Here is a 16,341-nt window from a genome sequence, read left to right as displayed (position 1 = left end):
ATACTGGGAGAAACCTGCTCCTTCAGGAGACTATGACTGTCCTCAGTGTAGAAAGAGATCCAGAACACTTCCTGTACTATGGCACCTGAGTGAACCCAATGATGCAAGAGGCTCTGAAATCAGTAAGACCACTTGTACACGTGTGCTAAGTCAATACCTCAATATGATTAAATGTAGTTAACTACAATAATATGCGATAATGTAAGTTACTGTAATTGTGGAAGGCCCACTTTTCATCCTGTCAACAAATGTGTCTGATACACATCCTTTTACACTTCCCTTGTAGTGGATGACAGCCTACAGAGAGCTATAGTAAACCATAAAGACAGTCTGACAAGGAGGTATGAATGTGTGAAAGAAGGCATGGTAAAATCAGGGAATCAAACTCCCCTCAACAGGATTTACACAGAGCTCTACATCACAGAAGGAGAGAGTGAAGGGGTTAACAATGAACATGAGGTGTGGCAGCTAGAGACAGCATCCAGGACACCAACCTCACATGACACAGCAATCCACTGCAATGACATCTTTAAACCCTTACCTGGCCAAGAGAGAAGCATCAGAACTGTGCTGACGAAGGGCATCGCTGGCATCGGAAAAACAGTCTCTGTGCAGAAGTTCATCCTTGACTGGGCTGAAGGGAAGGCAAACCAAGATGTGGATATCATATTTCTGCTTCCTTTCCGGGAGCTGAACTTGATTAAAGATATCCAGTACAGTCTTCTCAGACTTTTAAATGACTTCCACACAGAACTAGACATAGGCAATGCAAAGAAACTCACTGCCTGTAAATCTATGTTCATCTTGGATGGTTTGGATGAAAGCAGATTTCCATTGGATTTTCAACATATTGAAATGGTGTCTGATGTCACACAGGCATCGTCTGTTGATGTTCTGCTAACAAATCTCATCAAGGGAAATCTGCTTCCCTCTGCTCTCCTTTGGATAACTACACGACCTGCAGCAGCCAATCAGATCCCTTCAGGGTGTGTTGACCAGGTGACAGAGGTACGAGGGTTCAATGACCCACAGAAGGAGGAGTACTTCAGGAAGAGATTCAGTGATGAGGACCTGGCCAGCAGAATCATCTCACACATAAAGACATCAAGGAGCCTCCACATCATGTGCCACATTCCAGTCTTCTGTTGGATTTCTGCAACAGTCCTTGAACACATGTTGAGTACAGAAAAGAGCAGAGAGATGCCCACGACTCTGACTGAGATGTCCATACACTTCCTGCTCATTCAGACCAGTCTGAAGAACCAGAAGTATCATGGAAGAGATGAGATGGATCAAGAGGAGCTCATGGAGTCAGATAAGGAGATTATTCTGAAGCTGGGGAAGCTGGCGTTTGAACATCTGGAGAAGGGTAATCTCATGTTCTATGAAGAAGACCTGAAAGAGTGTGGCATTGATGTCAAAGAAGCCTCAGTGTACTCAGGATTGTGCACACAAATCTTTAAAGAAGAGTCTGTGTTATTTCAGAGAATGGTGTACTGCTTTGTTCATCTGAGCATTCAGGAGTTTCTCTCGGCTGTCTACATTTACCATTGTTACACAACCAAGAACATGGATGAACTGAAGCCCTTCCTCAAGAGAAAGTCTAGAGCTGCGTCTGAAGAGCTAACCTTGGATGAGCTGCTGAAGAGTACCGTGGATAAAGCCTTGGAGAGTAAGAATGGACACCTGGACCTTTTTGTCCGCTTCCTTCATGGCATGTCACTGGCAGCCAATCAGAAACTCCTACGAGGTCTGGTGACACAGACAGAAAGCAGTCCAGAGAGCGTCCAGAGAACGATCAGATCCCTTAAGGTGATGCAGAGGAAGAACATCTCCCCTGAGAGGTGCATCAATCTCTTCCACTGTCTGATAGAGATGAAAGACCAGTCAGTACAGGAGGAAATCCGTGAGTATTTGACGTCGGAGGACAAATCCAAAAACCTCTCCCTTGCTCACTGTTCAGCACTGGCCTACACGCTGCAGATATCAGAGGTGGTTCTGGATGTGTTTGACCTGAAGGAATACAAGACGTCACAGGAGGGTCGTAGGAGACTGCTCCCTGCTGTAAGAGGCTGCAGGAAAGCTCTGTAAGTATTCATGTAAATAAAGCACACCGAAATAAACTCTTAAACTATAATTAAAACCTATTTTAAAAAGGTTGTTGCTGGCCTCCCGAGTGGCACTGCATCACTACAGATCCTGATTCGATCCCAGGCTGTGTCGCAGCCGGCCGCGACCTTAGAGACCCATGAGTTGGCGCACAATTGGCCCAGTGTCATCCGGGTTAGGGGAGGGTTTGGCCGGCTGATGGGTCCTTGTCCCATCGCGCTCTAGCGACTCTTGTGGTGGGCTGGGCGTAATGCACGCTGACACGGTCGCCAGTTGTATGGTGTTACCTCCGACACATTGGTGTGGCTGGCTTCCAGTTTAAGCGAGCAGTGTGTAAGAAGCAATGCGTCTTAGCAGGACGCACGGCTCTCGACCTTCGCCTCTCCCGAGTCCATATGGGAGTTGCAGTGATGGGACAAGACTGTAACTGCCAATTGAATACCACAAAATTGGGAAGAAAAAGGGGTGAAAAAATAAATACAATTAACAGAAAAAGAAAACAATTAAAATGAAATAAAAATGCTGCATCAAGCCGCGTATCACGTTTTAAGACCAAAATGCAGACAAGGTTGAAGAAACGAAAATGTATTCCTATAACAGGGCAAACGACAGGTCAAGGCAGGCAGGGGTCAATAATCCATAGAGGGTGTAAAGGTACAGGATGGCAGGCAGGGTCAAGGCAGGCAGGGGTCAATAATCCATAGAGGGTGTAAAGGTACAGGATGGCAGGCAGGGTCAGGTCAGGCAGGGGGGTCAATAATCCATAGAGGGTGTAAAGGTACAGGATGGCAGGCAGGGTCAGGTCAGGCAGGGGTCAATAATCCATAGAGGGTGTAAAGGTACAGGATGGCAGGCAGGGTCAGGTCAGGCAGAGGTCGGTAATCCGGAGTAGTGGGAAAAAGGTACAGGATGGCAGGCAGGGTCAGGTCAGGCAGGGGTCAATAATCCATAGAGGGTGTAAAGGTACAGGATGGCAGGCAGGGTCGGGTCAGGCAGAGGTCGGTAATCCGGAGTAGTGGGAAAAAGGTACAGGATGGCAGGCAGGGTCAGGTCAGGCAGGAATGGTCAAAACCAGGAAACTGGGAAAAAACGGAACTATAGGAAGAACAGGAGCAAGGGAACAGCGCTGGTAGGTCTGATGAACAAAAAGAACTGGCAACAGACAGAGAACACAGGTATAAATACACAGGGGAAAATGGGGAAGATGGGCAACAAGCACAGAGACAGGTGAAACAGATCAGGATGTGACACCATGTATGAATGGTGCACACATTAGTCGTGCACTGGTAACTGTGTTAGGAAGGAAAGCTAAACAAACCATTATAATAACCTGTCTGTAATGGGGTTTACTCTGTGTTGACAGACTCGCTGACTGTGAACTCACAGACACATCCTGTGAAGTGTTGGTCTCAGCTCTCAGTTCAAACACCTCACATCTGAGAGAGATGGATCTGAGTAACAATGACCTGAAGGATTTAGGAGTGAAGCTGCTCTCTGCTGGACTGGGGAATCCCCACTGTAAACTGGAGACTCTGAGGTCAGTATTCCTGTTTATAAAGGACTGAAATACACAATTAATTGTAAATCTGACAATCCACTCCCTTTGACTGAGAATAAAGCTGCATTGTGTAGCTCTAATTAAACCTGGAGTCTATATCTGACGTTAAAGTGGATTAAGTATTTACCCCAGCTTTACAATAGTTTGACTGCTCCTGTTATCAGCTTTAAATCAAAATTAGTGGATGGACGTTGGAGACTGGGCCCAGTTTTGGAGGGCTGCAGAAAGGCTCTGTAAATACTAGTGATTATCACACAGATCAAATTACCTTTGTTGTAATCTATCGTGGAATGACGCACGTAACATAACTGGTATCGTACTGTCTGTCAACAGACTGGGATGTGACAATTAACGAGAAACCTTTTTACGGTGCACAGATTTTTCATCACTGATCATTTCGACAAATCACAAATTCGCAGAAGTTCGCATCTTTCGAATTTAATTTGGGCCATTGACTTGCCCGTAGGTGGGTGGAGGTTACCGCCCTGCTTCCACTCCTCGTTCTAGAATATTTTTTTACATGTCTCTCCCCAGAACTTAATCAAGCATCTGACGCAATTAGGCAACGTAAGATTTAGTTCTGTGCTTCCGAGATTATCTTTGTAGGAACAGAAATTTCATTGGCTGAATAGATTGTCTATCAGCTGAAAATTCTTGAACAAATTATAATTCAAACTGATCAAATGAAGTTGCAGCATCAAGCCATGTATGCACAGTGTTCGCATTAGTCATGCACGATAACAGTGTGAGCAGGGAAAGCTAAGAGTAACATAACACCTGTCTGTCATGGTATTTCCTCTGTGCTGACAGACTCACTGACTGTGAACTCACAGACAAGTCCTGTGAAGTGTTGGTCTCAGCTCTCAGTTCAAACCCCTCACACCTGAGAGAGATGGATCTGAGTAACAATGACCTGAAGGATTCAGGAGTGAAGCTGCTCTCTGCTGGACTGGGGAATCCCCACTGTAAACTGGAGACTCTGAGGTCAGTGTTCCTGTAGTTGGTCAACAAGTGAGAGCCTTTTATTAGATCCACATACAATGGTTTTATATGAAAATGTTTACTCTGTTTTGACAGACTCACTGGCTGTAAACTCACAGACAAGTCCTGTGAAGTGTTGGCCTCAGTTCTCAGTTCAACCTCTTCACATCTGAGAGAGCTGGATCTGAGTAACAATGACCTGAAGGATTCAGGAGTGAAGCTGCTCTCTGCTGGACTGGGGAATCCCCACTGTAAACTGGAGACTCTGAGGTCAGTGTTCCTGTTTATAAAGGACTGAAATACACAATTAATTGTAAATCTGACAATCCACTCCCTTTGACTGAGAATAAAGCTGCCACTTTCTTTTCACCATCAAAAAATAGCAGTTTTAAATCATGTTCAACTCTGCAGGTTGTCGCTCTGTGGAGTCGAAGAGGAAGGCTGTGCATCTCTGGTCTCAGCTCTGAGGTCAAACCCCTCACACCTGAAAGAGCTGGACCTGAGTAACAATCGCTCAGGAGACTCAGGAGTCAGACTGCTCTCTGCTGGACTGGAGGATCCACACTGCAGACTGGAGAAACTCAAGTATGTAGAGGGTTTGTGTCAATATGTGTTGATGATTGACATACTGCAATAGAGCTTGAGACCTCCTGAGTGGAGAGACAAGTGTCTGGTAGATCAGAGTAGACCACCTGAGTGGAGGGACAGGTACTGGTAGATCAGAGTAGACCTCCTGAGTGGAGGGACAAGTGTCTGGTAGATCAGAATAGACCACCCGAGTGGAGGGACAGGTATCTGGTAGATCAGAGTAGACCACCTGAGTGGAGGGACAGGTACTGGTAGATCAGAGTAGACCACCTGAGTGGAGGGACAGGTACTGGTAGATCAGAGTAGACCACTTGAGTGGAGGGACAGGTGTCTGGTAGATCAGAGTAGACCACCTGAGTGGAGGGACAAGTGTCTGGTAGATCAGAGTAGACCACCTGAGTGGAGGGACAGGTACAGGTAGATCAGAGTAGACCACCTGAGTGGAGGGACAAGTGTCTGGTAGATCAGAGTAGACCACCTGAGTGGAGGGACAAGTGTCTGGTAGATCAGAGTAGACCACCTGAGTGGAGGGACAGGTACTGGTAGATCAGAGTAGCATAGCTCTATCACCACCTTTGTATTAACCAGTATGGGCCGGCGTCAGAGGTCTGAACACACCAACACACAAACCACAACCTGAGAAAAAAACATTGAAATACTTTATTACTTCCAAGTTCATAGGATCCCGTGGATAAGATGTGAGGTGGCCTATTAAATGCCAAATAAATAATGTTGAGCAATATTCCAAATGCCGGTATCACAGAATTGAGAATTTTTGTATTTTTCATTTTTTTTATGAGCATTTATGTCCCCTTGTTCTCATGTTGTTTTTTTGGTCTCGTTCGCTCCTTCTCTGCTGTGCACCTTCCCATTTACACCAGAGATCTGTATATAATGTCGAGATGCTCATGTCTCCGCCCTAACAGTAGGAGTCGTTGTCTCAAAGTTGGGAAGGCAGACGACAAGCTTAAAATATGCTTATAGAAACGCGAGTGGCCTTATTTTGGACATATTTGAGTGAAAGTGAAAAATCTCGCTTCACCTCTTCCTCTTTGGTTTACATTACACACACACACTAAGCCCCTCGCCCAGCCACTCTCGCTAACAAAGTTGAGAGATCAAATCTTCCTCTCTGACAAGGGTTTTCAACTCTCTATTTGCATTTGAGGTTTGGTCCAACAGAATGGGTCATATGTACACCACAACACATGGAGACATTATACTGTAATAGAGGAGAAGTTAACCTTTTCTAATGAAACCCTGTTTATGTCTCAACTCCTCAGATTGAGAGCAGAGCAGACACTACTACAGCAGGAGTATCAATGAACATAAGTTGGCTAAACTTGAAATATAAAGATTAACTGGCTAATCACTAGCCCGTGGGCTTGAGAGATTGTTGATGAGACCTGTGTTAATTTTCTATAGTCTAATGCCTGCTACAAAAAGTTGTTAGAACTGTAAGATACACAGTCTACAACACCTCCCCTGTAGTTATATAGGACCCAGCCCACTGTAAGATACACAGTCTACAACACCTCCCCTGTAGTTATATAGGACCCAGCCCACTGTAAGATACACAGTCTACAACACCTCCCCTGTAGTTATATAGGACCCAGCCCACTGTAAGATACACAGTCTACAACACCTCCCCTGTAGTTATATAGGACCCAGCCCACTGTAAGATACACAGTCTTTTAGCAAACCGCACCAATTTCAGTCCCTCTGCCAATAGTGGAGCAAAATTCATGTCATGCCTCCCTTTTCGCTGTCTTAATCGTTCTTCTCGCCATCACTCTCTTCCTTTGATACTCCATGAGGTTTCTAGAGTCCCCAAATTCCTCCTCACTATCTGTCTTCGTCGCCAGCACCCTAACCAGCAGCGAACGACAACCTACCACCATTAGAGTGAGTGCTATACAGATACCTGCTAAGTTTATGAAACCCAACTTTCATCAAAGCACAATACAAGTTTCTCAGAGTCCCAGACAAAGTTGGAAAGCAGGCCCAGTGTCAGCAATTATTTAAGGATTTGGTGATGTCATTCCTTGCAAAACTGTAATCACACCTTCACATGTTATTGAAGTGTTGTGGTTGCAGGTTCATCTGCCTCATCTAATGCCTATTTTTTGGGGATGTTGCTATAGGCCACCAAGTGATAACAGTCAGTATCTAGTATGTTTGTGAAATGCTTGATAGAGTATGTGATGTAAACTGTTTATGAACAAACAAAGTAAAAAACTCAAATAAACGTCTAGAAAAAGATCAAACCGAGTTTATTCACCCTCTGGGTCAAACAACTGCAAAGATGATTACACTAAGCATGATTACACAAGCACATACGTATATTTATATCCTCCTACTAGGCGGAGTCAACTCCTTGCACATCTAGAGTGCCTTGCGAAAGTATTCGGCCCCCTTGAACTTTGCGACCTTTTGCCACATTTCAGGCTCAAACATAAAGATATAAAACTGTATTTTTTTGTGAAGAATCAACAACAAGTGGGACACAACCATGAAGTGGAATGACATTTATTGGATATTTCAAACTTTTTTAACAAATCAAAAACTGAAAAAATGGGCGTGCAAAATTATTCAGCCCCCTTAAGTTAATACTTTGTAGCGCCACCTTTTGCTGCGATTACAGCTGTAAGTCGCTTGGGGTATGTCTCTATCAGTTTTGCACATCGAGAGACTGAATTTTTTCCCATTCCTCCTTGCAAAACAGCTCGAGCTCAGTGAGGTTGGATGGAGAGCATTTGTGAACAGTAGTTTTCAGTTCTTTCCACAGATTCTCGATTGGATTCAGGTCTGGACTTTGACTTGGCCATTCTTACACCTGGATATGTTTATTTTTGAACCATTCCATTGTAGATTTTGCTTTATGTTTTGGATCATTGTCTTGTTGGAAGACAAACCTCCGTCCCAGTCTCAGGTCTTTTGCAGACTCCATCAGGTTTTCTTCCAGAATGGTCCTGTATTTGGCTCCATCCATCTTCCCATCAATTTTAACCATCTTCCCTGTCCCTGCTGAAGAAAAGCAGGCCCAAACCATGATGCTGCCACCACCATGTTTGACAGTGGGGATGGTGTGTTCAGGGTGATGAGCTGTGTTGCTTTTACGCCAAACATAATGTTTTGCATTGTTGCCAAAAAGTTCAATTTTGGTTTCACCTGACCAGAGCACATTCTTCCACATGTTTGGTGTGTCTCCCAGGTGGCTTGTGGCAAACTTTAAACAACACTTTTTATGGATATCTTCAAGAAATGGCTTTCTTCTTGCCACTCTTCCATAAAGGCCAGATTTGTGCAATATACGACTGATTGTTGTCCTAAGGACAGAGTCTCCCACCTCAGCTGTAGATCTCTGCAGTTCATCCAGAGTGATCATGGGCCTCTTGGCTGCATCTCTGATCAGTCTTCTCCTTGTATGAGCTGAAAGTTTAGAGGGACGGCCAGGTCTTGGTAGATTTGCAGTGGTCTGATACTCCTTCCATTTCAATATTATCGCTTGCACAGTGCTCCTTGGGATGGTTAAAGCTTGGGAAATCTTTTTGTATCCAAATCCGGCTTTAAACTTCTTCACAACAGTATCTCGGACCTGCCTGGTGTGTTCCTTGTTCTTCATGATGCTCTCTGCGCTTTTAATGGACCTCTGAGACTATCACAGTGCAGGTGCATTTATACGGAGACTTGATTACACACAGGTGGATTGTATTTATCATCATTAGTCATTTAGGTCAACATTGGATCATTCAGAGATCCTCACTGAACTTCTGGAGGGAGTTTGCTACACTGAAAGTAAAGGGGCTGAATAATTTTGCACGCCCAATTTTTCAGTTTTTGATTTGTTAAAAAAGTTTGAAATATCCAATAAATGTCGTTCCACTTCATGATTGTGTCCCACTTGTTGTTGATTCTTCACAAAAAAATACAGTTTTATATCTTTATGTTTGAAGCCTGAAATGTGGCAAAAGGTCACAAAGTTCAAGGGGGCCGAATACTTTCGCAAGGCACTGTAAGTGGTTCCTTAAACTGGTGTAGTCATGGCCCTGCCTGATGCTAGAACCTTTGTGGGAGTTAAAGTGCATGCATGTGTGATTGGACTGTAGTAGGAGGGTCGTTGGGGTGGGCCTCTCTGGCACCCCTCCCAGAGGTATCTTCTCACTTAATCTGTTGACTTGACCTCGAGCTGAATTCCTCACTCCTCCCTAGTTCCGTAGCTGGCCTGCCTTATCAGGAACTGAAAGTGTTGCCTGTTGCCTCCCTCCTTAGGAACAGAATATGAACTTTCTGGACTTCCCCTTGTCTCACTCAGTACCTTTCCATACACCAAATTCTTATCCACCCTTCATTAACCCCAACATATATTCCTTATACATGTAAAGTAATCAGTAAGTTCTAGTATGGTAACTTGAATAAGTATATTTTAAAGCTAAAATCCAACAGTCCTTCCTTTTTGAATAGTAACTCCATACTGTGCAATATTATACAAACTTTGAAATGACTTATAAATGAACAGAAAATAAAACATGATTAATATTCTCAGTTGATTTGTATGTTTACACCTTCGAGACTTATGGCCTCTGACTATGTAATCTTCTTCCATGGCTTTATAATCACACTATACACACTCTTACTCCACCCCTCCTTATCTGCCATTACCCCTCCTGTTGTACAGCTGATAATGACATTTCAGCTGAAGCTTTTGACTTTCTCTTCCTCCTTCGGGTTCCTGAGAGAGTGATAGAAAAAGACTTAAAAACAAAAGAAAACACCAAATACGACAAGTGTTAGTAATGCGTTAAGCATAATCATACAGTGTTTTCAGAAAGGTGTTCAGACCCCTTGACTTTTTCCACATTTTGTTACGTTACAGCCTCATTCTAAAATGTATTAAAAAGAAAAAATCCCTGATCAAAAAAATCCCACACAAAACCCCATAATGACAAAGCAAAAACACTTTTCGATTTTTTTTTGTTTATAAAAAATACAATACTGAAATATGACATTTCCATAAGTATTCATACCCATTACTCAGTACTTTGTTGAAGCACCTTTGGCAGCGATTACAGCCTCGAGTCTTCTTGGGTATGATGCTACAAGCTTGGCACACCTGCATTTGGGGAGTTTATCCCATTCTTCTTTGCAGATCCTGCCAAAGCTCTGTCAGGATGGATGGGGAGCGTTGCTGCACAGCAATTTTCAGGTTTCACCAGAGATGTTCGATCCGGTTCAAGTCCGGGCTCTGGCTGGGCCACTCAAGGACATTCAGAGACTTGTCCCGAAGCCTCTCCTGTGTTGTCTTGGCTGTGTGCTTAAGCTTGTTGCCCTGTTGGAAGGTGAACCTTCACCCCAGTCTGAAGTCCTGAGCACTCTGGAGCAGGTTATCGTCAAGAATCTCTCTGTACTTTGCTCTGTTCATCTTTCCCTCAGTCCTAACTAGTCTCCCAAAAAACATCCCCACAACATGATGCTACACCACCATGCTTCACTGTAGAGATGGTGCCAGGTTTCCTCCAGACGTGACGCTTGGCATTCAGGCAAAAGAGTTCAATCTAGGTTTCATCAGACCAGAGACCAGAGATCTTGTTTCTCGTGGTCCAAGTGCCTTTGGTGCCTTTTGGCAAACTCCAAACAGGATTTTGTGTGCCTTTCACTGAGGAGTGGCTTCCATCTGGCCACTCAACCTTAAAGGCCTGATTGGAGGAGTGCTGCAGAGATTGTCCTTCTGGAAGTTTCTCCCCTTTCCACAGAGGAACTCTAGAGCTCTGTCAGAGTGACCATAACGTTCTTGGTCACCTCCCTGACCAAGGCCCTTCTCCCCCGATTGCTCAGTTTGGCCGGGCGGCCAGCTCTAGGAAGAGTCTTGATGGTTCCAAACTTCTTCCATTTAAGAATGTTGGAAGCCACTGTGTTCTTGGGGACCTTCAATGCTGCAGCAATTTTGCCACTGGCATTAAACAAGTCCCAGGCCATGTATGCTGATGATACAACCACAGCTAGAGAAATCAACTAGAGGTCGACCGATTATGATTTTTCAACGCCGATACCGATACAATTATTGGAGGACCAAAAAAGCCGATACCGATTAATCTGCCTTTTTTTTTTTGTAATAATGACAATTACAACAATACTGAATGAACACTTATTTTAACATAATATAAATCAATTTAGCCTCAAATAAATAATGAAACATGTTCAATTTTGTCTAAATAATCCAAAAACAAAGTGTTGGAGAAGAAAGTAAAAATGTGCCAATATGCCATGTAAAAATATGTGCCATGTAAAAAAAAACTAACGTTTAAGTTCCTTGCTCAGAACATGAGAACATATGAAAGTTGGTGGTTCCTTTTAACATGAGACTTCAATATTCCAAGGTAAGAGGTTTTAGGTTGTAGTTAATATAGTATTTATAGGACTATTTCTCTCTATACCGTTTGTATTTAATTTACCTTTAACTATTGGATGTTCTTATAGGCACTATAGTATTGCCAGTGTAACAGTATAGCTTCCGTCCCTCTCCTCGCTCCTACCTGGGCTCGAACCAGGAACACATCGACAACAGCCACACTTGAAGCAGCGTTACCCTTCGCTCCACAAAAGCCACGGCAAACCACTCCAAATCTAAAAGCGAGTGACGTTTGAAACAGTTTAGCGTTTAACTATTAGCGCACCCCCAGCTAACTAGCGAGCCATTTCACATTGGTTACACCAGCCATTAGGCTGATAGGCTTGAAGTCATAAACAGCGCTGTGCTTGCGAAGAGCTGCTGGCAAAACGCACGAAAGTGCTGTTTGAATTAATGATTACGGGCCTGCTGCTGCTCAGTCAGACTGCTCTATCAAATCAGACTTAATTATAACATAATAACACACAGAAATACGAACGAGCCTTTGGTCATTAATATGGTGGAATCCGGAAACTATCATTTCGAAAATAAAACATTTATTCTTTCAGTGAAATACGGAACCGTTCTGTATTTTATCTAACGGGTGGCATCCCTAAGTCTAAGTATTGCTGTTACATTGCACAACCTTCAACGTTATGTCATCATTACGTAGAATTCTGGCAAATTAGTTCACAATGAGCCAGGCGGTCCAAACTGTTGCATATACCCTGACTCTGCGTGCAATGAATGCAAGAGAAATGACACAATTTCACCTGGTTTATATTGCCTGCTAACCTGGATTAGTAGTTATAACTAGTGATTATGATTGATTGTTTTTTATAAGATATGTTTAATGCTAGCTAGCAACTTACCTTGGCTTCTACTGCATTCGCGTAACAGGCAGGCTACTCGTGGAGTGCAATGGTTAGAGCGTTGGACTAGTTAACTGTGCGGTTGCAAGATTGGATCCCCTGAGCTAACAAGGTGAAAATCTGTCGTTCTGCCCCTGAACGAGGCAGTTAACCCACCGTTCCTAGGCTGTCATTGAGAATAAGAATGTGTTCTTAACTGACTTGCCTAGTTAAATAAAGGTATAATTATTAAAAAAATTAAATCGGAAATCGGCGCACAAAAATACCGATTTCTGATTGTTATGAAAACTTGAAATCGGCCCTAATTAATTGGCCATTCCGATTAATCAGTCAACCTCTAAAATCAACTCTAAACAAAGAGTTGCAGTCACTTTTGGAATGGGTGGCCAGAAATAAACTGGCCCTGAATATCTCTAAAAACTAAGAGCATTATATTTGGTACAAATCATTCCCTAAGTTCTAGACCTCAGCTGAATCTGGTAATGAATAGTGTGACTGTTGAGCAAGTTGAGGAGACTAAATTACTTGGTGTTACCTTAGAATGTAAACTGTCATGGTCAAAACATATAGATTCAATGGTTGTAAAGATGTAAAATTGTAAAGATGGAGAGAGGTCTGTCTCTGACACCACACAAAGCAGACTCTAGTTTTATCTTATCTTGATTATTGTCCAGTCGTAGTCAATTGCTGCAAAGAAGGACCTAGTTAAGATGCAGATGGCTCCGAACAGAGCAGCATGTTTTGCTCTTCATTGTACTTGGAGGGCTAATATCAATACTATACATGCCAGTCACTCTTGGGGTTCAGGAAAGACTGACTGCATCACTTCTTGTTTTTATAAGAAACGTGTTGGAACCTTAATGGGAATTAAAATGTCTGCCTGTGTGTTCGCGTGCGTTTGTGTGTGTGTGTACATTTACTGTCTGTTCTTCCTATATTGTGAAATATTGTGCAGTGTACATTTACTGTCTACTTCTGCTTCCCTTACAGTGTGGAACCTGGTGGAGTGAACACAATCAAACCTTGGCCTAGAAAATGTGAGTGTTGACTGCTGTGAAGAATTAGCCTGTTAATACTTATTTCAAGTTGACTCAAATAAATATAATGTTTCATAGCTTGCTTGATAAGTGAGCTATGTATCTGTGGTTACACACTGACAGGACTGTTGGGGTTTTATTTTGTGTGGGTGGGTGGGTGGGTGGGTGGGATATATGACCATAGAGTATATGCCTTCAGAATGTAGTCATACCCCTTGACTTATTCCACATTTTGTTATGCCTCAGCCTGAATTCAAAATTGTATCTCACCCATCTACACACAATATCCCATAATAACCTACTTTACATAAGTATTCACACCCCTGAGTCAATACTTTGTAGAAGCATATTTTGGCAGAGATTACAGCTGTGAGTCTTTCTGGGTAAATTTTTAAGAGTTTACCACACCTGGATTGTGCAACATTTACCCAGTATTCCTTTCAACGCTCTTCGAACTCTGTCAAGTTGGTTGCTGATCATTGCGAGAAAACATTTTCAGGTCTTGCCATAGATTTTCAAGTAGATTTAACCAAAAACTGTAACTCCGCCACTCAGAAACATTCATTGTCTTCTTGGTAAGCAAGTCCAGTGTAGATTTGGCCTTGTGTTTTAGGTTATTGTCCTGCTGAAAGGAGAATTATTCTCCCAGTGTCTGGTGGAAAGCAGACTGAACCAGATTTTCCTCTAGGATTTTGCCTGTGCTTAGCTCAGTTCAGTTTATTTTATCCTGAAAAACTCCCCAGTCCTTAACGATTACAAGCAGAACCATTACATGATGCAGCCACCACCATGCTTGAATATGGAGAGTGGTACTCAATAATGTGTTTTATTGGATTTGCCACAAACATAACATTTTATATTCAAGACAAAAAGTTAATTGCTTTGCCACAATTTTCACAGTATTACTTTAGTTACTTTTTGCAAACAGGACGCATGTTTTGGAATATTTTTATTCTGTACAGGCTTCCTTCTTTTCACTCTGTCAATTAGGTTAGTATTGTAGGGTAACTACAATGTTGTTGATCCATCCTCAGTTTTCTCCAGCCATTAAACTCTGTAACTGTTTTAAAGTCACCATTGGCCTCATGGTGAAAACCCTGAGCGGTTTCCTTTCTCTCCAGTAACTGAGTTAGGAAGGATGCCAGTATCTTTATAGTGACTGGGTGTATTGATAAACCATCCAAAGTGTAATTAATAACTTCACCATGCTCAAAGGGATATTCAATGTCTGTTTTAACTTTTTTTTTTACCTATCTAGCAATAGGTGCCCTTCTTTGCGAGGCATTGGAAAACCTCTTTGGTCTTTGTGGTTGAATTTGTGTTTGAAATTCACTGCCCGACTGAGGGACCTTACAGATAATTGTATGTTTGGGGTACAGAGATGAGGTAGTCTTTCAAAAATCATGCTAAACACAATTATTGTACACAGAGTGAGTCCATGCAACTTATTATGTGACTTGTTAAGCAAATTGTTACTAATTTGGGCTTGCCATAACGAAGGGCTTGAATACTTATTGACTCAAGACATTTCAGTTTCCATTGAATTAATTTGTAAACATTTGGTAAAACATTGACATTATGTTGTATTGTGCCATTGGCTAAAAAAAATGTAATAGAATCCATTTTCAGGCTGTATCACAATAAAATGTGGGGAAAGTCAAGGGTTGTGAATACTTTCTGAAGATACTGATCATTCAACAAGTCTTAAATTACCTTTTTATATGAAGACGATTAACTATATATTGTGTCTTGGTGTCCCCCATCAGATGCCTGTGATCTCACACTGGACCCAAACACAGTAAACCAACAGCTCTCTCTGTCTGAGGAGAACAGAAAGGTGACACGTAGGAGAGAGAAGCAGCCGTATCCTGATCACCCAGAGAGATTTGATGGCTGGAGACAGGTGCTGTGTAGAGAGGGTCTGACTGGACGCTGTTACTGGGAGGTAGAGTGGAGTGGGAGAAGGGCTGTTATAGGAGTGACATATAAAGGAATCAGCAGGAGAGGAAAGAGTACAGACTGTCTGATTGGATTAAATGACAAGTCCTGGAGTCTGCAATGCTCTGACCAACATTACACGGCCTGGCACAATCATAAACCCACTTCCATAGAAGCCCCCTCATCCAGCTTCCACAGAGTAGGAGTGTATCTGGACTGGCCTGCCGGCACTCTGTCCTTCTACAGAGTCTCCTTTGACACACTGACCCACCTGCACACATTCACCTCCACATTCACTGAGCCACTCTATCCAGGGTTTAGGTTTTACTGTGACACCTCAGTGTCCCTGTGTCAGGAGTAGGGCTGACCCCATTTAGTCTACTGGTCGATCGTTTGGTCGATAAGCTGTTGGTCAGCCGAGATTTATTTAGTCAAGCAGTGGCAAATATATATAAAATTGTTATGGCACGTGAGACAGCTGTTTGATTCACACCTGTCTGAGTGGACTTATCCATTGTGGATGTTGCAGGGATGGAACACCAGTTTATTTCACCTTTATTTAGCCAGGTAGGCCAGTTGAGAACAAGTTCTCATTTACAACAGTGACCTGGCCAACACAAAGCAAAGCAGTGCGACACAATCAACAACACAGTTACACATAAACATACAGTCAATAACACGATAAAAAAATCTATGTACAGTGTGTGCAAATGTAGAAGAGTAGAGAGGTAAGGCAATAAATAGGACTTAAGAGGAGAAATAATTACAATTTAGCATTAACACTGGAGTGATAGATGTGCAGATGTGCAAGTAGAGATACTGGGGTGCAAAAGAGCAAGAGGGGATGTGTAACGGCTGTTGTTGGTGGAA

General features: G+C 42.8%; 1 protein-coding gene across 5 annotated transcripts in view; it reads left to right on the top strand.

Moving 5' to 3' along the window:
- Positions 1 to 16,122, top strand: part of LOC112241615 (NACHT, LRR and PYD domains-containing protein 12) — a 25,265-nt gene extending 9,143 nt beyond the window's left edge. The window contains exons 5-12 of one of the 5 annotated variants that reach the window (XM_042314776.1): positions 1 to 122; positions 287 to 2,087; positions 3,473 to 3,646; positions 4,478 to 4,651; positions 4,745 to 4,918; positions 5,060 to 5,233; positions 13,487 to 13,533; positions 15,300 to 16,122. The exon at positions 1 to 122 is cut by the window's left edge and continues 105 nt beyond it. In XM_042314776.1, the coding sequence (XP_042170710.1) occupies positions 1 to 122; positions 287 to 2,087; positions 3,473 to 3,646; positions 4,478 to 4,651; positions 4,745 to 4,918; positions 5,060 to 5,233; positions 13,487 to 13,533; positions 15,300 to 15,832 (3,199 nt within the window). In that variant the 3' untranslated portion in view covers positions 15,833 to 16,122. Of the gene's footprint in view, positions 123 to 286; positions 2,092 to 3,472; positions 3,647 to 4,477; positions 4,652 to 4,744; positions 4,919 to 5,059; positions 5,234 to 13,486; positions 13,629 to 15,299 lie in introns of those variants that run through there. The other 4 variants (XM_042314778.1, XM_042314777.1, XM_042314779.1 and 1 more) reach the window with 4 other exon arrangements.
- Positions 16,123 to 16,341: the final 219 nt, after the last annotated feature.

The sequence above is a fragment of the Oncorhynchus tshawytscha genome, unplaced genomic scaffold, assembly GCF_018296145.1.
Source record: "Oncorhynchus tshawytscha isolate Ot180627B unplaced genomic scaffold, Otsh_v2.0 Un_contig_13034_pilon_pilon, whole genome shotgun sequence".
Taxonomy (NCBI): domain Eukaryota; kingdom Metazoa; phylum Chordata; class Actinopteri; order Salmoniformes; family Salmonidae; genus Oncorhynchus; species Oncorhynchus tshawytscha.
The sequence above is the reverse complement of the archived record's forward strand: the minus strand, read 5'-3'. Positions and strand labels throughout refer to the sequence as shown.